At 35.4% G+C, this 23,367-nt stretch overlaps 1 protein-coding gene across 8 annotated transcripts in view; it reads right to left on the bottom strand.

The window, feature by feature from the left end:
• ZMAT1 (zinc finger matrin-type 1) overlaps positions 1-23,367 on the bottom strand; it is a 51,933-nt gene that overhangs the window by 12,726 nt on the left and 15,840 nt on the right. For 3 of the 8 annotated variants that reach the window (XR_014020080.1, XM_081277838.1, XM_081277844.1), the window contains exons 2-5: positions 15,387-15,434; positions 13,927-14,033; positions 9,647-9,821; positions 7,658-7,726 (exon numbers count right to left, since the gene is read on the bottom strand). Coding sequence is in view for 7 of the 8 variants with exons in the window: in XM_081277838.1 (XP_081133964.1) it covers positions 7,658-7,726; positions 9,647-9,821; positions 13,927-14,033; positions 15,387-15,434 (399 nt within the window). In the remaining variant the exon portion in view is untranslated. The remainder of the gene's footprint in view (positions 1-7,657; positions 7,727-9,646; positions 9,822-13,926; positions 14,034-15,386; positions 15,435-23,367) is intronic. The other 5 variants (XM_081277839.1, XM_081277842.1, XM_081277841.1 and 2 more) reach the window with 2 other exon arrangements.

The following is a 23,367-nucleotide window of genomic DNA, read 5'->3' as shown; positions in this document are numbered from 1 at the left end:
TTACTATCATGTATAACTAAAAAGAACCAATAAAAATTTTCAGATGAAAGGATCTTTTAAATTTTCAATTGTATTAATTTCTAGTTTTATTGCATAGTGGTCAGTTTTGTCTGTTTTATTTTTGCTTTCTGGAATTTACAGACTATATTTACAGCATATATGAGAATCTAGCTATTCTCTCAAGCCAGGTGTGAGATTTGCAAAATATATAGCACAGTAGTACTCTGTTCACTAAATTTTTGTTTTGGAAAATGTAGTTTTTTCCTTAAAACGTTATTTATGTTAATATGCCATGGGCTTATTTTGTTATTTTAGAGAAAATAATAATTATTAAAAAAATAAAAATTTCAGTTTTAATTTCCCAAACAGTGAATACCAATGGAAGTGATCTATACAAGTAGACACTCTTTGTAGTTCTTTATAATTTTTGAGTTATAAGAGGGTAGGTCCTGAGGCAAAAATTTTGAGAATTGATACCTTGTAGAATTGTTTTACTTTGTTATCCATTTTAAAAATCTTTTTCTTCTAATAATTGAATTAAACTCCTTACTCTTATTGACAATCCAAAAAATAATAATAAAATTTGTGGGAAAACTTGCAAAAAATGGGTTACCAGGAAAGACAATGACTTACCTAAACTTGGAAGGATGAAAAATAGTTAACTTGATGGAAAGAGTTGCTAAGAGCCTTATTGATACAGGAAATAGAAAAAAAAACACTGATAGGTTTTTAGGATTTTTTTTTTTTAAAAATTGGAATTGTTGTAGAGTAAAATACCAGGGGACAAGTTGAGCAAGGCATAAGGCGTCAGATCAAAGACAGACCTAAAACTTTTTTTCTGTATGTTAAGAAAACTTGAAGTGTTTTAAGTAGTAAATGACATGGTTGTTCAACTATGTGTTTTTGAAGAATGTCTCTTTTGGCTACAATATAGAATATAATTTTAAGAGGGGCAAGCCTCGGGGCTGGGATTATGGCTCAGAGGTAGAGTGCACAAGGCACTGGGTTTGATCCTCAGCACCATATAAATATAAAATAAAGACATTGTGTCCACCTATAACTAAAAAAATAAATATTTTTAAAAGGAGGAACAAGCCTATATGTAAGGAGACCACATACATGAAGTGAATACAATTAACAGGGCAAGAGAAAATGAAGACATGGACTAAAAGGTTCTAAGTAGAAGTAGAGAGAAACAGGCAAGTTGGTGAAATGTTTAGTATCAAAATTGGTAAAACTTAGTGACTAGGTGAAGTGAGGGGTAAGGGAGAGAGAGGAATCTAGAGGAGTGTAAAATAATTCCCAGAATCCTACTTTGGTAATTGAGTGGGTGATGATCCCACTAACTGAAACTGGAACTTCAGAAGGAAGTGTTGTTTTACAGAGTAGAAGCATAAGTAATAATGAGTATAAGTTTGAATACTTAAGGGTATATGAAATATTCTTGAAACATTCATGTAAAGTTATCCAATAGGCAGTTATAGATAAGAGTCTGAACAGACAGAAGAAAGTCCAGAGAGATTTTGGAGATGTCAGGACATGGGGATAATTAAAATAATCAGAATGGGTGAAATCTCCTTAACATAATGTATAGGTGTGCATAGGAATAGCAACATAATGATAAAAACCCTGGAGAATGTCACTCTTTAAACCAAGATAGTAGAGAAGGAGGAGCCTATGCAAAGTACAAAATGTAAAGGATGGGGTTATAATGATGAACAGAGAAAACAATGTTTTAGGAAGCTAAGTAAAGATGTCCACTGCATTTAGAAATTTGGAGGTCACTATGACCCAGTGAGGAGTAGTTTCACTGGAGTGATATGATAGAGTGGTAGCATGAAGGCTGGGTGAATATGGACCAACAATGGCAATGAATTGAGGAGTGAGTGAATAACAAATTAAGACAGTAAGGGTAGAATACGTTTTTAAAAAACAGAAACCTGGCTACCAAGGAAACAAGGAGAGTGCTGTAGTTAAAAGGGAACTCAGGGTTATAAGAGAAGTATCTGCAGGAGGTGCTTAGGGTTAGAGGAGGAAGAGGATCTGGGAAGGGCAAGATACTTAGTAATCCACATCTGATGGACAATTCCTTGTTGATGAAATTAAGAAAGAAGCTTGTCTAAGAAGTGTGATGAGGGGGAGCGTGGAGCAAGGGAAGAGAGTCTTGGAGAGTGATACAGTTTTAAAATGATTGTTAAGGGTCATGGCATTTGCAGATAAATGGATGGAATTAGAGAAGATAATGCTAAATGAAGTTAGCCAACCCCCTCCGAAAAAAAAACAAATGCCGAAATGTTTTCTTTGATATAAGGGGGCTGATTCATAGTGGGATAGGGAGTGGGAGCATGGGAGGAACAGAGGAGCTCAACAGGGCAGAGAGGTTGGAGGGGAAGGGAGGGAGCATGGGATTATTTTTTTTTAAAGAGAGAGTGAGAGAGGAGAGAGAGAGAGAGAGAGAGAGAGAGAGAGAGAGAGAGAGAGAGAGAGAATTTTTAATATTTATTTTTTTAGTTCTCGGCGGACACAACATCTTTGTTGGTATGTGGTGCTGAGGATCGAACCCGGGCCGCACTCATGCCAGGCGAGCGCGCTACCGCTTGAGCCACATCCCCAGCCCCAAGCATGGGATTATTAATGATGGTGAAATGTGAGGATCATTATTATCCAAAGTATATGTATGAAAACATGAATTGGCTTGAGTATACTATGTATACAACCAGAGATATGAAAAATTGAGCTCTATATATATAATAAGAATGTAAAGAACGGGGTTATATTTTTTTTTATTTATATATAGCAGCATTCCGCTGTTATATATAAATAAAAAAGAATTAAAAATGATTGCTAAGGAGAAAAGTGAAGGAAAAGAAAAAGGTTAAGTAGGACTAAAGACCCAAAGTGGTTAGATACCAAGATTCTGAAGAGGTACTCAATCTCTAAACTTATATAATTGTCTCAGCATTACTCAGTAGCCTGTATGCTGAAACAGAAAAGGTGGAAAACATAATTGATCCAGGCTTAATATTTCATTACTAGAATGTAAGAGATACAAATAAGCCATTCCAAAAGGTTCTTACAGCATTAAGGTGCAATATGATGGTAGAGGAAATACAATAAAGGACTATAGAAAGGAGAACCAGTTCTAATATTTTATAATACTTGAGGATGGACAGCATGTAAGTAGTCAAAGATGCCCTCAAAGATTCAAGTATAGATGGCTAATAAATAATGGTCCTACTGGCAAAGACAAAAATCTTGGGAAATTCAAGTTAGTTTTAGAGAATATTATTGATTCACTTTTAGATATGTTGAGTTGCATGTGAAGGCAAGGCATTAAGTGCAATAATAGAGCTAGAAATTAGTAAGATAAACAAAACAAATACAATAAATAAAAATACATACATACTTTAGTTCCATATCGTTATGGTAGCCATTCCTGGGCTAATAAGGCCTGGGCTGGATAAAGGACATAAAGAAAGCAGTGAGAATGATGAAGGAAAAAAAAACGAGAAAAGAGATTAGATATGGAAGAAACACATATAAGCAACAGCAGATGGAGAGGAAGGTTGAAACATAAAGGAGAAATTGGTAAAGAGTGAAAGAGTTAAGGTGGCATATGTCAAATTGTTTTTTTCTTACTGTCTGCTTATTTGTAATATGGGCTTCTACTGCCACAGTTCTTTGAAATCCTCATTAGTTAATTTAATTTCTCTAGCAATTTTTAAATTCTCAAATGTTTACTGCTCTTCAGGCAACAGGCAAGAAAGGACAAATCTATTCTTTGAGTTCTAGCTTCAGAAACTAGTGTAAAATGACTTCAATGACTGGATTAAATTAAATTGATGATCATTCCCCTCCCTCCTCATCATATGAAAATTTCACTAAAATTCTTTTTCTCTCATTATAATAACCTTGAAACTTCAGAGTACTAAAATGATTTCCCCTTTAATAGTGACAAAAGTGCAAACACTACTCATAGTTGATTCAATTAAAATTTACTCTATGCCACTAAACTATAAGCCACTTATCTCAGATACTTTCAGCTCAGAGATAGGAAAAATATCTTAACAACAGGAAGTCTGTCATTTCTCTAACCATCTTTTACCTTCAGAAGCCCTATCACTTCTATTTCTACACTTGCTTAAATCAACATTTAAAGGCATAAATACCCAGGAGTGATGGTGCACACCTGTAATCCCAGCAGCTCAGGATGATGAGGCAGGAGGATCACATCCTGCCAGTCTCAGCAACTTAGTGAGGCCCTAAGAAACTTAGTGAGACCCTGTCTTATAATAAAAATAAAAAGGACTGGGGATGTGGCTAAGTGTTTAAGCACCCATGGGTTCGATCCTTGGTACCAAAATAATAAAAAAGAAATAAAATAAGATCATAGATAAAATCACATCTGTATGGAACTTTGGGGGATATGTTGAATCACTTTAAGTAGGATAAAATAGTACAAACATGGAGTAAGCACTTGATAAATATTAATTAACAGTTCACTAATTTATATATTATACCAATCTCTATTGAGGTAGGACTAATTTTTGTGCCAGTTTTTATTTCTAGTACTGGAATTATAAAAGAGTTAAATAACGCCCCATCCTTCAAAGATCTCACATTGTAATGGGAGATAAAAACACATGGAGAGATACTTGGAAATGCAAGTTAAGAAAGCATAGAAAATTAGCCTTGAAGGAAGTAAAATGGCTTCCAGGTAGCAGCTGCATTTTAAACAATTAATAGGAGTTAGCCAGAGGAGGGTTATGGGAATTATTTCAGGCAATATGACAGCATGAACAAAAGTATAGAGACAAGAAACAAGACAATGGTTTCTGGAAACCACAAATGGTTCACAGGAAATGACCTGCATAGATTATGGCAGGGAGCAGAAAAGAGTGAGCCTGGAGAAGATAGGCAAGAATAAGAAGGTGCATAGCTATGAAGCTTAGTATTTATTCTTAGAAGATGGTGAGACAATGGAGGATTTTTTAAGAAGGGGAACAATAAGAAAATATTTGCATTTTAACTAAAACACTTCAGTGGTTTAATTGAGGGTATGTTTGGGCAGAAAAAAAACTGGAGCGAGGGAGAGTAGTTAGGAGGTTATGGAAGGATAATGCTTTTCAAAATTTACTGGGTGCAAATCACCTAGGGATCTTGTTAAAATGCAGATTCTGACTAAGTAGTTCTGCAGTGGGGCCTAAGATTATGTTTTCTAATAAGCTTCCAGGTGATACCAATGGTGTTGATCAACAACCCACAATCTAAGTAGTACAACTTTAGGAAAGATGTTAGAGACCTAAGAATTTAGGGGAAGAATATGGCTGGAGATAAAGACATAAAATAGTGACAGCTTGGTGCCTGATTAGATATAGAAAGTGAAAAAAGTAGCATTGGGGAGTTCACAGGTTTCTACTTTTGATGAATACATTTTAAATGGCTTTGAGGTATCCAGGTAAAACAGCAGCTGCCATTTGAATATATATGTCTAAAGTTTGACAGTAAGATCATAAGCCTACAGATGAGAGATGAAACCAGAGGAATAGATTTGAATCGTGTTTTCTAGAGTAAGTTCAAGAATGGAATTATGGGAATACATCTAGGTAATGAACAACCACAAAGAAAGAGCCCATATAGAGAACAGGTAAGAAATAGAAACACATTAGAAGAACCAGAGCATAAGGAATTACATATGACAAAGAATAGAGCTTCAAGAAGATAGGAGTAATGAGCATTTCCACATGAAATAGCAAAGTTTAGTAAAGAAAGAATTGAAAAATAACAGCAAGTTGAGGAAAAGAAATGGATGGAAGAGAAAGTATGAAAGGGGAATAAAATATACTAGTAATGAGAAGGTGCCTGTGGGGGAAAATGAAAAAAAAAAAAACATGGTTAGAAGAGCAAGTGGGGCTGGTGGGACTGCAAATTGGTGAGGCCAATTTGGAAAGCAGTATGGAGATTCCTGGGAAAGCTGGGAATGGATCTACCATTTGACCCAGCTATGGCCCTTCTCGGACTATTCCCTGAGGACCTTAAAAGAGCGCACTATAGGGATACGGCCACATCAATGATTATAGCAGCACAATTCACAATAGCTAGACTGTGGAACCAACCTAGATGCCCTTCAATAGATGAATGGATAAAAAAAAAATGTGGCATCTATACACAATGGAGTATTACGCAGCACTAAGAAATGACAAATCATAGATTTTGCAGGGAAATGGATGGCATTAGAGCAGATTATGCTAAGTGAAGCTAGCCAATCCCTAAAACACAAATGCCAAATGTCTTCTTTGATATAAAGAGAGCAACTAAGAACAGAACAGGAAGGAAGAGCATGAGGAAGACTAACAGTAAACAAAGACGAATGGGGGGAGAGAAGGGAAAGCATATGGAAATGGTAGGAGACCTTCAATGATACACAAAATTATAAGAGGTTGTGAGGGGCAAGGGGGAGGGAAAAAAAGGGGGAGATAATTGAACAACAGCAGAGGAGGTAGAGAGGGAAGATGGGAGGGGAGGGGAGGGGAGGGGAGGGGAGGGAGGATAGTAGGGGATAGGAATGGTAGCAGAATACAAAAGTCACTAATATGCCATTATGTAAAAATGTGAGTGTGTAACAGATGTGATTCTGCAATCTGTATTTGGGATAAAAATGGGAGTTCAAAACCCAATTGAGTCAAATGTATGAAAGATGATATATCATGAGCTCTGTAATGTTTTGAACAATCAATAAAAAAAAAAGAAGAGCAAGTGGATCACTCCAGTCAGGATCAGTCTATATTGTGCCTGAACTCTTGCCAGACTTTCTTAGTTCCAAGTCCTTCATTCATCATCTCTCCTTCCCACTTCTGTTAACTGAAATCACAGAAGAAGTCTATGAAGATCTTATAAACCATAATGCTTCACACTTCTAGTTACCAAAAATATGTAGACAAATGACATATATATACAAATAACATATATATGTCTGTATATATATATATATATATATATATATATATATATTTATCCTCATGCAATAAAGTGTTATTAACCCAACTAGTTTACATACTTGATCCTTCAGGGAAAACGATATATCCTCATTTGTATTCCCAAGAATGGCCAGCCTAGCGCACAAGAGACACTTAAGCCATATTTAGTGAATGAACAGTACCATCACAATACAAATTTAAAGTACTTTTTATGAACCTAAGATAGCATACAACCATGTGAATACCTATATTTACTTCTGAATTAATAAGGGTCACCTAAACCATTCTGTGTTTCATTTTCTAGAATACAAACAGATCAAAGTAGATGGACTTCAAAGTCCTTACTTATCTAAAATTCCATGATTCCATGAATACCCTCAGTCCCTCACTCAATAAGAATAAAATGTTATACAAATAAACTAGTATGTTTTATGAAACATGAACTTCCCATGAAAGAGTTTTGGGATAATGTTCCTGTCTATCATTTGCATTTGATTTTACTGGAAGAGGTTTCTCTCTTATCTTGTCTACAAATGTCTTCCTAGCTTCATTTCTTTTGTGTTTTTTCCCCCAATATAATGTTGTTGGGCCATTATTGGACTATTAAAGGAAGCAGGACAGATTATTCAAATCCAAAGCACTGCTGGAAGAGGAAGGCATAGTCTTGTCTTTAGTCCCACCTGGAGGAGGCTTGGCAGCAAAAGGCTTCAGGAAGGTTGACTCTGTGTAAGTACGAACAGGCAAACCTGCTGAAATAGTTATAATGAAAAGAGATCAGTATGTGTTCATATATTTGAGCTGCATTCATAAAGTATTACAGAAATTTAGAATTCTTTAGAAACCCAGCATCTTTGGACTTTTTCAGCAAAGGGATGCTGGATAGAAGAACTGAAGTCAAAAAGAATTTCCTTCTGTGAGAATGGAAATTTGAACACTCATTTATCACCAGGTTTTGCCAATAAAGACATGGGAGGGAAGGAATTTTCCACATCAGGCATTGCCTAAATTTTATTGGTTCATTTGAGGAACCAATAAAAGTATGACAATTGTCTTAGTGTAAAACAAATGGTACCAACCTCTAAGTTGATGTCTTTCTTAAGTAACATAGCAAATGCACCTATTCTGCCTAGGCTAAATTTTAACTTTTTCTTTTCCTTTTTTAAAAAAAAATTTTCTCAGTTGTTGATGATCTTTATTTTATTTATTTATACGTGGTGCTGAGAATCGAACCCAGTGTCTCACATATACCAGGCAAGTGCGCTACCACTGAGCCACAGTCCCAGCCCCTGCCTAGATTTATAATGTTTGCATCAGAATAAAATTGATGCAGTTAAGACCATGAAACTATACCTGTTTCTACAATTCCAGTTATTTCATTGCTATTTCACTTTCTCTCCTCAAGGCCAAGACAATGGATATTGGTGTCCGAAGATATGGTTGTTATAAAATACTTTCTCTTTTAAGGCACACTAATTCTGTCCTTCATTAGATTGGCAGTCAGAAAAAAATACAACAATTAAAGAGACTAGAATAACTTTAAATACAAATTCTGGTTTCATTTGTTAAGAAAATAGTAAGTTTTAATACTGCTTCTTGTAGCATTGACTTTGCTGGGTGATGCCTATAAGATGACTTAGGAATTAATGTAGATGAATTTTCCATGCTAGGTATACCTTAGAACTACAAGGTTGAAGCTACTTAGAATGTGAAAAAATATTTATTTCAGAGGATTAATCATCATCTTTTTTGTTTTGCACACAAGTTTTTCAAAATAGAAGTTGGGTTTCCCAGAGTGTGCTCTGCCTTTTTAGATAATTTTGGGTCATATCTCTCTGCACTGGTAGCCCAACATCACCAGAAGAAGGGAAAAATAATATTTTATAATTTTCTGTATCTTTTGAATTTAACATAACAAAATTACTCAGCAACTACTGATTGATAATGCTAGTGGTACTTTTTCTTTATATTCATAGGAAGAAATAAATGGAAAGCCAGGGTAAAAGGAAAGTCAATAACTTTTTTTTGCCTGCAGTTATAGCCAGGAAAAGCTGCATCTGTGATTATATTATGGTGAAGACATTGTTCTGAACACACATTTAAGACATCATTTTGGCAAGTACTACAGCAATAAAGAAGATGCCAAGGGGCAGAAATAAGAAAGTGTTAAAGAGCTTATGACTTGATTATAAACTGATAGAGCTCTAGCTACGTGTTAATATTTACAGCAGTATAGCAAGTCACTTGCTTTATTTGGATTTAGCAAACTGAAAGTGAGATGTCATAACACCTTTTAATTTCAGCTAGCAGTTATAATCTCCATTGACAAGGACACAGAGATTAACTGAGTAGAAGAAAAATAATTAAGTTGTTTAAACTGAAGTGAAAGTTTGCCTGATAAAAAATGGATGGCAGGTTTGAGGGAAAAGATGTCTAGATCTTTTATTAAAGAAAAAAGAGGTGAGTAGGGGCTGGGGATGTGGCTCAAGCGGTAGCACGCTCGCCTGGCATGCGTGCGGCCCAGGTTTGATCCTCAGCACCACATACAAAGATGTTGTTTCCGCCAAAAACTAAAAAAAAAAATATTAAAAATTCTCTCTCCCTCCCTCCCTCCCTCCCTCCCTCCCCCCCCCCTCTCTCTAAAAAACAAAAAGAGGTGAGTAGAACCTTACCCATCTCTGGTTGAAATCCTGATGGAGATACATGATAATGTTCCTCAGTTAGTTGCTTCAGTTTTTTAGCATGGACCTTCCCCACATAATGAGATTGAGCAACAATTGGAGAGCTAAAAATCATGTTGCAGAGATCACAAAATTTGTTTCTGTCCACTACTCCACTCCTATGCACCTGAAATAAGCACAAGCATGTTAGAATGATTCAATAGCTCAAAATTCAGAATTATTTTTTGAAAATATTTTTAGCTGTAAATGGACCAAATATCTTTATTTTTTTAATGTGGTTCTGAGAATTGAACCCAGTGCCTCACACATGCTAGGCAAGCACTCCACCACTGAGCCACAATCCCAGACCCAAAGGTTAGAATTATGACATTAACATAGACCACTCACCTTAAGGTTCCCAACATGCATCTTCATTCTCTTACCAGGCACTTCATTTTGTTCCCCATGCATTTGAAAATAAAATCTAACATTTTGAGCATGTTTTTCACTCTGAAAAAAGATATGACTTTGTTTATCCAATAACAAAGTCATCAAAATTTTATCTCTCTCTGAATTTAAAGACAGTACTCATGAGTTTTATTACATTTAAACTGTACTGCTTATGAAAAAAAACTTCACAGGCTTTCAAATCTCTAAATCTCACTTAACATAAAAATAATGCTAAAATTTAGAAGTCAATCATTTTTAGGTTCTCATTTTTGACAGACTTCTAGTTGCTACCCAATATCAAAGGTCTTCTTCCTTAGTTACAAACCCTCATCAATGGTCCCAACTAAAGAATATATTTTTCAGCCTCCCTTTCTATAAGATGTAGTCATGTAACTAGATTCTGGCCAGTAATAATGTGAAGTGTTTGGTGAAACTTTGGGGATGTTTCCTTAAAAACTTTCCTTAAAAATTTCCTTAAAAGGATAAGCCCTTCTTCTATCCTACTTCCCCCATGCTTCTAGAATTATGTTGAAAAGGACAGAATTCACCTTGGATCACAGGTAACTGTGAGGACAAAATCCAGTTCATCAGATCAGAAAGACATGAAATGCCTAGATCACTCCTAATAGTACTGAGCTGTCATAGGATTCTAACACTGCCTACCTCTCAAAATATTTTATGTGAGGAATTAAGCCTTTCTGGATTCAAGCAATATTAGAAACAATCTCTGAACAAATATATAACCTAATACGTAAGAAAAACCAAGTTTAAATTAGTGTAGGGAGAGGGTAAATGAACAATTTCTTAACATACTGCTTGAGGCAACATTTCTCTTTTTTTGTAATAGAGATAACCAAAACTTTAATTATGATTGAAACATAGATATGATAAAAAAAATAAAAGAAATAAGACACAACATATACACTTTTAACAGAGAAGTAAATTCTATATTGGGAGTTTTGGCGGGTTTTTGTATTTTTTTCTTTGTTCTAATTAGTTATACATGACAACAGAATGCATTTCATTTCATTGTACACAAATGGAGCACAACTTTTCATTTCTCTGGCTGTACATGACGTAGAGTCACACCATTTGTGCAATCATACATGTACCTAGATTAATGGTAAACTACTCTCTTTACAGAATTTTAAATAGTCCATCATACAGAATAGGAAAGGAAAGGAAATAACAAGCCAGAAGCCTGTAATACTATCTAGTTTCAATAGATGTCTAGGTTTTGCTCTGTTTCTTTCAAAAGTCCTTTTTATGAGGTAAAATTTCATAGACACAGTCCTATACCCTCATGCCCACAATCCTTTCCACCTCTCTTCCCCCCCACAGGCAAATCTGATATATAGCATTTCCTTTCCTGAATTTATTCTTTGACCACATTTACATGTGTATGTAAAGTTTACATACTGCTCTTTAAAAATTTACAAAAATTGAATCACTTAATATATATATATATATATTTTTTTTTCAAATTGCTTTTTGAAACTCAGTATTAAAGGGGCTGGGGTTGAGGCCCAGCAGTAGAGTGCTTGCCTAGCATGTGTGAGGCCCTGGGTTCAATTCTCAGCACCACATTAAAATAAAGATATTATGTCCAACAACAACTAAAAAAATAAATTTTTTAAAAAAACACTCAGTATTAAAGATTTATCCATATTGATACATATAGTTCTAGTTCATTCATGTTACATACTATATAATATTCTACTCCATATTCTACCCATCCAGTCCTCTATCAAGTGCAGTTATGCTTGAATTTATTTTGCTTTTACAAACATTTCTGCAATAAACATATCTCCTAACATACATGTTTAAGAGTTTATTTTGAGCAGATACCTACAAATGGAATCCTTGGCTTCTAAAATATGTAAATTTTCAACCTTATGAGGTATTGTAACATTCTGAGGCAATTTATATCTCTCAAGGTAGTGTTTCTGTCTCCTGATATTCTGAAGTGTTAAGTATCATTAGATTTTATATTTTGCCAGTATTATGGTTTTTATATGATAGTCCATATAAAGTATCACTTTTATATGGTAATCCATATAAAGTACCACAATATCATTTTAACTGCACTTCCTGTTTGATCACTAATTCAGTATCTCTTCTATAGCCAGTTCATATCCCTTTCCCATTTTTATTTTGGGTTCTTATTCTAACTTAGTGGTAATCCTTTGTATATTCTAGACACTAATCCTTTGTTATTTATATGAGTTATAAACATCACCCAATGTGTGGCTTATATTTGACTTTATTGTGACATTTTTTGCAGATAATATAAATTTCTCTTACAGATACTGTGATTTAATTTATAAAGCTGTGCCTTAAAGGTGAAATTGCTGTAGATATAGGGAAACAGTCCAATAGAATAAAACAGAAGAATATCCTCAAAACAGACCATTGGGTAGAAATTAGTATACAATGACGTGTCCACCACAAATCAGTGGGGGCAAGGATGGACTATACAACAGACAGTTCTGGGATATCATCTATTGTATCACCTGTATATCCATATGAGAAAATACTATCCACTTTCTATGCACAAAAATCAATATCAGATGGATTAAACACTTTGACATATGAAGTAGAATTTTTCAAAGTTTTAGAAGAAAGTGTATAGAATAGTTTCTTAAACATATAAGCATAGATATAAAAGGAGATATTAATAAATGCAACTTCAAAACTTTTGCTACCCACATTTTGTAGGTTCAATAAACATGCTCAGAGAGGTGAAGTATCTTTCCCAGGGTTATACCACTATTCAATGGTGGAGCTATGACTTGAACCAAGCTCTTCATCCACAACCAACAAAATTTTCCTATCAGTAATTATAATAACTTAATCCTAGTCAACATAAGGAATAAAATATAGTTTCCAGTAAGATTAGTAATGGACAAAAATAGAATAAGTATTTTAAAAAGTCATATGGGCATTGCACTGTTTAAAGTAAAGATATCTATTACTTTTGGTAATCTAGATATCAGATATGAAAGAAATTTAATGGTTCATCAAATGATGTATAATGTAGAACAATATCCAATGAAAGCAAAGAACACTGAATATGAAAGAAATCACTTTAGGCTTAATCATGTCAATGAATAGCTATGCAGAATAACCCTTGGCCAAGTTCAGTGGCACACATCAGTGACTCAGGAAGCTGAGGCAGGAGGATCACAAGTTCAAAGTCAACCTCTGCAACTTAGTGAGGCCCTAAGCAACTTAATGAAACTCTGTCTTTAAATAAAAATTTAAAAAGGTGTGGGGATGTGGCTCAGTGACTAAGCACCCCAGGGTTCAATCCCAATGCTAAAAAGAAAAAAATCACCCTGGGTCTGTTTCCTAACGTATTAACTAAAAGAGTAAGAACATTAAACATTTTCTCTTCTAGCTGAAGAATTTATGTTTGAGTATCTAAAATCATGTGACCAAGTCAATAACTGGTTAATTTTGTTTGTGTAGTCATCTTGTATTGTAAAAGGAAATCCCTGGAGTTCTACAGTTTCCCTTGATTTGCATTAACAGTTTCCTACACCACGTGGAATATTTACTACAAGGATGAATAGTATAGTTGCTTGATGGATATAAAGGAGGGAGAATGATGTGAAGAAAGTAAAATAGATATAGGGAAACAGTCTATGTTTAAATCTGGATTCCCCAAACTTAAGGTAGTATATTACTGTCCCTCTCTGAACCAGTATTCTCCATCACAGGGAAATAATACCACCATTTCACAGGATTCTTGAAATCATCAAATAAGATTACTTATATGAAACTTACTTGCTATATTCAAAAACTTGCTTTCAACCCTATTACCACTGTACTTAACCAACCTCATAATGCGAAATCCTTTGTGATTCGAACTGTAGCATCACTCCACATACTCGACAAAAGTTATCTGTAAAAAGTTCAGTCTTTCCCTGTTCATTCCAAGTGGCATCTATGAATAAAATAGAGGGAAGTAAGACAATGTATCACTTTAATGGATACATACAGGTACCAATTTCTTTCCTCAACTATATATTTCATATACCACTTGAAGTTTGACTGTTTATGAGGCTGCAGTAATAGCGTTTTCTAAAACATTCAACTTAATATGCATATATTAAGAATGTCTCTAATGTCTAATATGAAAAGTTACATTCATTTAGTATGATAAGTCTAATCAATGACATTTTAAAGGGATAGTCATGGGGCATCAGTAACTTCATGAGCTTCATAGAATGATTTGGGCAATCAATAATGAAAGACTGAGTTTTAAAACTTAGCCTGATATTTTGAGTTTTATAGTAGAGAATCCTTAGAAATTTGTTGTTTTAAGTCTGTCACTTATTTCAAGATATGACTCCAATGTTATCTAAAAATCACATGGAGGGGCCTGGTGATGTGGAGCAATGGTAAGTGCTTGCCTAGCATGTATGAGGCCCTGGGTTAGATCCACAGTACTGCAAAAAGAAAAGAAAAAGGAAATCACCTGGAACTACAAATCATCTTTGTCCACCATAGGCAAATATCTTCTATCACTGTACAAACACTAGGACAATCATTTGGCCAAACAAATTTCATATTAACCCCCAAAGATTGTGTTTGTGTGTGAGTATATACACTAAGATACAGAAATTTATGCTATAGTATTTTTCAATGTAATAAGTAACACAAGCCAAGTAATTTTGCATTTATACTTAGTGTCCACACTTATATCTAAAGTCCTTAAGAGCTTCAATGTATTATACCAAAGTTTATTAGTTTATCTATAGGGCATATATCACAAAATATCAAAATTTTGTTTATTATTTGGGCATTTAATGTATAATTTGGTACCATATATACTTTCATGAAGAGATTCCATTGATGTATTAAATTAAAATTTGTAGAACAAATGCAATATGTCTAATCCCCAACACTAACAAAAATTAAATATATGCACATATATTCATAGGAATGTATAGAATGATGTAAACTAAATTTAAAAGTAGTTAACTTTGGGAAGTTAAGCAAGAAAAGGAACAAGGGGAGATAAAATAATGTTTAACTCTCTGTACAACTACCTAAAGTTTTGTAAAAAGTATGCAGTATTTTCTAATTAAAATGATTAAGATGGCTGTCAGAAATATGGAAAAATAAGACCCTCTAGCAATTGATCCTGCTACTCCCTGACTAAAACCATAAAGTGAACAACTATTCACACGTGAAAATAATTTCAAGAGCTAAGGAAATCAGTTGAGAGATAATAGCTTCTGGGTGTAGCACAGAAATACAATGAATTGAAGAGTACAGGAAAGACCAACATTACCTGCATCACCCCTCCCCAAATCCCAAGTGGTACAGCATGAGAGATACCCTGTGTATGAGGGAAGAAGAGGAAAGTTAGAACCAGACTTTATCTTGAACCCCAACACTGGGTCTGCCACAGTGAAACACAAAACTAAGCAGGTCTCCATAGTCCCAGATTCCAGGCTGGTGCTAAAAGGCTGAACTTGCAGGACTGTTCTGGTGCCAGTCCAGATTCTGCCACCCCAGTCTCCAAATCTATAAAATATTCAGTCTCCAGGTTGTTTCAATGCTGAGGTGTACTCTGGTTCTGGGCAGATATGGATACAGGCTCCAGGCTTGTACCTGTGGATTGAGCCTTCAAGCCTGACCCAGCGCCAGGCAGGATCCTCCAGCCCTTGCAGCCTCGCCCTTCAGGCTGGCCCCTCTATCCCCATGCTCTAACAAACCAAGATCCAGGAATATTCCACTAGATCCGAGTTCTGAACCATGCACTCAGAGACTCAGTTTCCAGGATCACCTGAGTATCCAGGACCCAGCCTATCCCACTGAAGACCCAGGACCTAGGGTAGTTATTTTGGATATAACTTCTAAGTGAGGCACCTGCATACCCAGCCTTCAGGCAAGCACCACAGCCACATGCTTCAGGTTCGCCTCAGTGCTCTAAGAATCAGAATAGTACCTATGATCCTAAGTTCTAGATTAGTCCCTGTGGACTCAGGCTCTAGAGTGGCCACAGCATCAGGCCAGTCTCAGGTTTCAGGATGGTTCTTATGCCCCAGGTTCCAGAGGAACCATGGCCTTATACCCACTCAAGTAGACCATGATGCCAGACTAGACACCTTGGATTGAGATTCAAAGATCACTCTTAGAGACTCAGATGCCAGGTTTATTTCAATGGTTCCAGGTAGTAAGCTTGACCAAGAGCTAGGCCAGCCCATGCAGGTTCAGGTTATGGCCCACCCCAGCACCACTTCAACCTTTGTGAGCTCAGGCTTCAGGCTGGCCAGCAGAGGTACAAGATTTAGGCCTGCCTTTGTGGACCCAGGCCCCGGGCTCATCCCCAAAGTCCAAATCAACTAGTCTACCACACTGGATTTAGGCTTCAGGCCAATCCTGAGGACTCAGGTGACAGGCCTTCCCACCTGCTAACCTAGGCATTAGATAGACTGCTCAAAGCCTCCAGCAGCAAGCTTTCCTGAGGACTACATCAGATGGCCTGCTCAAAATCTCTGGACAGTCTGACTCTTGAAGGCTTTCCCAAACAAAGATAGTATGCAATGAGTGGGATAAGTCCCTATTTCTTTATGTGCACAAACATCAATGTAAGGCAATGAGAAAAGAAAAAAAAAAGGAAGCATACACCACCAAAAGAACACAATAATTTCCCTATAGCTGACTCCTGCCTGATAAGAATTAAAAGTAATTGTCTTAAAGAAGCTCAGAAAACTCTAATACAGAGAAACAATTTAATGAAATCAAGAAAACAATGTGACAAAAATAATAAATTTAACAAATAGATTGATATTGTTTTAAAAATCTGAAAAATACAATGAATGAAATGAAAAATCTAATCCATAGCATCAACAGAAGACTTTATCAGGTGAAAGAAACAATCTATTAATTCAAAGAAAGGTTATTTAAAAATACAATCAGAGGAGAAAAAAGAATGAAAAGAAACAAGAAGTTTATAGGATTTAGGAGATAGCATCAAAAAGCAAATGTTCAGGTTATGGATGTTCATGAAGGAAAAGAGAAAGACAAAGGAGTATAAAGCAAAGTGTGTGTGGGGGCGGGGTTCAAGATGGTGGAATAGAGAAGATTGCTTTCCTGACTAAGAAACCAAGAAAGCAAACAGGCAGCTTCTCAGTGAGGTGGGTAAACAACAACAACAACAAAAAGGAGAGCTTTACTGGAATTAAATATTGGACATTCAAACCAGATTGGGGATAATAATTGGCTACAATAAAATAAGGAAGAAATCCACAGTACCCCACAGCCACAGCTGTGACTGGAGGCACCATCTGGGGAATGCCCTCCATGAGCAAAGTGGAAGGATAAGGGTATTAAAGAAACCCACATTTTTAGGAGGACTGAGGCATGTCCAGGTACACACAGTTTAGAGATCAAAGAGACTGCCTGACTAAACCTAAAGGTGTGCTACACAATATCCTCATACAGAAAGGAAACTGCATCTCTCCTGGCTGTGTGTGGACAGAGGAAAAAAAAAATTTGCAGCTAAAGAATTGAAGATGGCAGCTGGGGAAGCCAATTCCTGGCAAAGCTAAATATGGCCTGAAAAACAGTCCTGGCAAACTTACATTGCACAACATAGAGTGTGCCTAAGTGACCAGAAGAAAATCAAACGTGGAGAGAGGTTCACACATGGGACAACAGGTCGTAGAAACCCACATGGCTCTCCCCCTCCTCCTCCATCCAGGTTGCTTGCAGAACCAGCTGGGGAAAGAAACATCTGGCCAGGAATTCGAAAGAGTGGGGGTGGGAGAGATTGAGTTTGGAGACTGTACCCAAGACCAAGAAACAGGTTTGCAGGTGATTTAGTAGACTAAGAATTGGCTCCTTGACTACATGAGTAGAACCCAGGAGAGATCCTTGGAATACAGTCTTTCAGTGTGGATCAGCAAGTACTGGGCCCTGGAGGGAACTGATTTAATATCTCCAGACCAACTGGCATTTAGCAAAGAACCTGCATCCACCTAAGCCTAAACCCTGCCTACATGAGTTCCACCTACAGGATTACCTCCCTCTCTTCGGCAACCCCACCAAACAGTGCTGAGAAGGGAAACTGATAATATTTTTAATTCCAACTGACACAATTCTTTAACTTTTCATTGAGGTTCTTTTTATTGCTTTCCTCTGTTTAATTGTGACCTTAATGGTTCATGGACATTTATACATATTCATATTTGTTTTTTCTCATTTCTAGCATTTTTGAAACTAGTTATTTTTCATGGATCAGTATTTTGAGGACTACGATGTTTGATTAGTATATTTCAGTTTTGTTTTGTATTTTTTAATTTTCATTTTTTTTAAAATTTACATTATACACACACACACACATACACACACACACACACACACACCTCTTAAATTTCCCTTGATTCTCTTTCTCTTCTGCTTATAGCCAAACTCTATTATTCTCTCTTTCATTCTTCCCTTAATTTTACTTCTATCTTCTCATCTCCTCTCTACTAGTCATCACATCCTACATCACTTCTTTTTTGGAAGTGGGGTACCAGGGATTGAACTCATGGGCACTCAACCACTGAGCCACATCTTCAGGCCTATTTTGTATTTTTATTTAGAGACAGGGTCTCACTGATTTGCTTAGCAATCGCTTTGCCTGGTTTTGAACTCATGATCCTCCTGCCTTAGCCTCCTGAGCTGCTGGGATTACAGGGGTGCACACTATGCCCAACCCTATATCACTTCTGTTCTTTCAGTCCACAATTTTAAATTGTAAACCCTTTTCAAACTTACTGTTTTTACTGTGGGCAATAACTGATTATATCATTTCTGTTTATTGTGACAATTATCATTGTAAATGCCTTAGCAGGAGCTATTTGTTTTAAAGCTGTATATTTGCATTGGTGGTTGTTATTATTTATCTCCCCATAAAGAGTGAGGTACAGGAAAGCCTCAGGGACACTACAAGTCCACAGGATAGAAATTCTACTGCCTCAGATCCATACTGTTAGATGGGTATATACACAAACAACATGAAAAAGCAACTGAACAATTTGCCCCCAAATAAACCAAGATACTTCAATAACAGAATCCATCAATATCACTGTGAAGAAATGTCATTGAAGGAATTTAGCATGTACAAAATTAAACTGATCTGTGAGGTAAAGGATGGTGTAAGGAGTGAAGTCAGAGAGAAAATACATGAAGTGAAAAATCACTTCAATAAAAAGAGATTCTGAAAAAAAAATCAAGCAGAAATCCTGAAAATGAAGGGTTCAATAAACCAAATTAAAAATTTAACAGAAAGTATCACCAACAGACTAGACCATTTGAAAGACAGGCAATGAAGATAAAATACATAATCTTGAAAATAAAGATGACCATGGAGAAATGATGTTAAGAGATCATGAACAGAAATTACAAGAAATATGGAATAACCTGAAAAGACCAAATCTAAGATTTATCAGGAGAGATGAAGGCTCAATATACAAACCAAAGGAATATACAATCTTTTCAATGAAATAATATCAGAAAATGTCCAAAATCTAAAGAATGAAATGGAAAATCAAATACAGGAGGCTTAAAGTCCCCAAATGTACAAAATTACAACAGACCAACACTAACTCACGTTATTATGAAAATGCCTAACAAACAGAACAAGGATAGAATTTTAAAGGATTTCAGAGAAAAATAATAGGTTACATTTAGAGTGAAACCAATCTAGATCTCAATTCAATTCTCAACATAGACTCCCAAAGCTGAGAAGTCGTGGAATAATATATACCAAGCTCTGAAAAAAAAAAAATGGATGCCTTCCAAGAATATTATACCCAGCAAAATTAAGCTTCAGAATTGATGATGAAATAAATACCTTCCATGAGAAACAAAAGTTAAAAGAATTCACAATTAGAAAGCCTATACTACAAAACATACTCAATAAAATAGTTCATGAAAAATACATGTGAAAAGCAGATAAGGGAGAAACTACACTGCAAGAATAGTCAACAAAAGGAGAAACTGCCTCAAAGTCAAAACCAGAATTAAATCAAAATGTCAGGGAATAAAAATCATTTCTTAATAACATTGAAGATAAATGGCCTAAACTCATCAACCAACAGACACAGACTGATAGACTGGATTAAAAAAACAAGATCCAACAATATGCTGTCTCCAAAAGACTCACCTCTTAGGCAAAGATATTCACAGACTGAAGGTGAAAGATGGGGAAAAATATTATTCACATGGATCTTGTACACAGGCAGGGGTCTCTATCCTCATATGAGATAAAGTGGACTTCAAGCCAAAGTCAATAAGAAGGAACAACGAAGAACATTTCATACTGCTTAAGGGAATTAAACAAAAACAAGGTATAACAAATATTTATGTCCCCCAAACGGAGCATATATGTGCATCAAAGAAACCCTTATGAACTTCAAGAATCAAATAGACTACAACTCAATAATACTGGGTGACTTTAACACATCTCTCTCAACATTGGATACACCCTCCAAACAAACTAAATAATCTATAGAACTTAAAAATATAAATAATTTAGACTTAACAGACATATACAAAATGTTCCATCCATCAATGACTGAATTCACTTTCTTCTCAATAGTATGTGGATCCTTCTCTAAAATAGACCATATCTTAAGCCACAAAGCAACTCTTAGCAAATACAAAAAAATAGAGATGATACCTTTATTCTATCAGATCATAATGGAATTAAATTAGAAATCAGTGATAAAATAAAAAATAGAAGCTACTCTAGCACTTGCAGACTAGATAATATGCTATTGAATTACCAATGGATAGCAGCAGAAATCAGGGATAACAAAAAAATACTTAGAGGTAAATAAGAATGGTGACATAACTTATCAAAATCTCTGGGGCACTATGAAGGCAGTTTTAAGAGTAAAGTTCATCCCACAGAGGTCCTTCATTAAAAGGACAGAAAGTCACCCAATAAATAACCTAATATTACATTTCAAAGCCCTGAAAACAGAAGAATAAATCAACACCAAAAGCAGCAAAAGACAGGAAATAACTGAAATCAATGAAGCTGAAACAAAAAAAAAATTAAAAAGAAACAAAAAGTTGGTTCATTGAAAAAATAAATGAAATTGATAAACACTTAGACAAGATAATAAAGAGAAAGAGGGAAAAACTCAAATTACTAAAATTCGTGATGAAAAAGGAAATATCACAATGGACACTACTGAAATACAGACAATAAACAGAATCTATTTTGAAAAAAATATACTCTAATAAAATAAAATAGAAAATGACACTGACAAATTTCCAGATACTTATGACCTACCCAAATTTAATCAGGAGAACATAGAAAATTTAAACAGATCAACTTCAAGCAATTAAACTGAAGAACCATCAAAAGCCTACCAACAAAGAAAATCCAGATGGATTCTCAGGTGAGATCTATGAGACCTTCAAAGAACAAACAAGAAGCCTTCTCAAATTATTCCAGGAAATCAAAAAGTAGGGAGCCTTTCCAAACCAGACAAAGATACATCAGGAAAGAAAACTTCAGACAAATATGCCTGATGAATACAGATGCAAAAACACTTAATAAAATACTGGCAAATCACATACAAAACAATATCAAAAAGATCGTATGGCATGATCAAGTGGGGTTCATGCCAGGAGATGCAAGATTGGTTCAGCATACAAAAATCAATAAACATAATTCATCACATCAACAAACTTAAAAACAAGAATCACATGATTATCTCAGTAGATGCAGAAAAAGCATTTGAAAAAGTAGGGCAACAATTCATGCTCAGAACCCTAGAAAAACTAGGAATAGTAGGAACATACCTCAACACTGTAAAAGCTATATATGCTAAATCCATGTCCAACATCATTCTAAATAGACAATTGTAAGCATTGCTTCTAAAAACAGGAACAATATAGGGATGCCCTATTTCACTATTTCTATTCAACATAGTCCTGGAAACTCCAGCCAGAACAATTACAAGAAAGAAATTAAAGGGATATGAATAGAAAAAGAACTCAAACTATCCCTACTTGCCAATGACATTACTCTGTATTTAGAACACCCATAAAATCCCACCAGAAAACTGATAGAACTCATAAATAAATTCAGTAAAGTAGCAGCATATTAAATTAATACCCACAAATCAATTTCATTCTTATTCATCAGTGATGAATCAACTGAAAGAGAAATTAGGAAAACTATACCCTCAAAAAAGTATTTGGGAATCAAACTAACAAAAGAGGTAAAAGTTGTCTACAATGAAAACTACAGAACTCTAAAGAAAAGAAATTGAAGAAGACCTTAGAAAATGACTGCCCATGTTCCTGGATAGGCAGAATTAATATTGTCAAAATGGCCATACTACCAAAAGCACTCTACAGATTTAATGCAATGTCTATTAAAATTCTAATGATGTTCTTCGTAGAAATAGAAAAGGCAGTCATGAAATTCATTTTGAAAAATAGGAGCCCCAGAATAGCCCAAGCAATCCTAAGCAAGAAAAGTGAAATAGGAGGCATCACAATACCAGACTTTAAATTATACTACAGACTTATAGTAACAAAAACAGCATGGTATTGACACCAAAACAGACATGAGGACCAATAGTACAGAATAGAAGGCACAGAGATAAGCCCACATAAATACAGTTGTCTCATATTAAACAAAGGCATCACAAACATTCTTTGGAGAAAAGATAACCTCTTTAACAGTGCTGAGAAAACTATGTAACAAAATGAAATTAGACCCCTGTCTTTTACCCTGCACAAAACTCAACTCAAAGTGGATCAAGGACCTAGACATTAGACCAGAGTCCCTGCACCTATTAGAAGAAAAACTAAGCCCAACTCTCCATTAAGTCAGCTTAGGAACCTAATTCCTCAACAAGACTCCTAAAGCACATGAAGTAAAATCAAGAATCAATAAATGGGATGATAACAAACTAAAAAGCTGTTTCATAAGAAAGGAAACTATAAAGAATGTGAAGAGAGAGCATACAGAGTGAAGAAAATCTTTGCTACCTGCACCTCAGATACATCATTAATCTCCAGGATATACAAAGAACTCATAAAACTTAGCACCAAAAAAAGTCAAATAACCCAATCAATAAATGGACAAAGGAACTAAACAAATGCTTTGCAAAAGAAGAAACATGAATGGTCAACAAATATATGAAAAAAAGTTCAACATCACTAGCAATTAGAGGAATGCAAATTAAAACTACATTGAGATTTCATCTCATTCCAGTCAGAATGGCAATTATTGTGAATAGAAGTAGCAA

Source organism: Spermophilus citellus (assembly GCF_964194105.1).
Source record: "Spermophilus citellus genome assembly, chromosome: X".
Taxonomy (NCBI): domain Eukaryota; kingdom Metazoa; phylum Chordata; class Mammalia; order Rodentia; family Sciuridae; genus Spermophilus; species Spermophilus citellus.
Note: the sequence above shows the minus strand (reverse complement) of the source record. Positions and strands in the feature narration are given on the sequence as shown.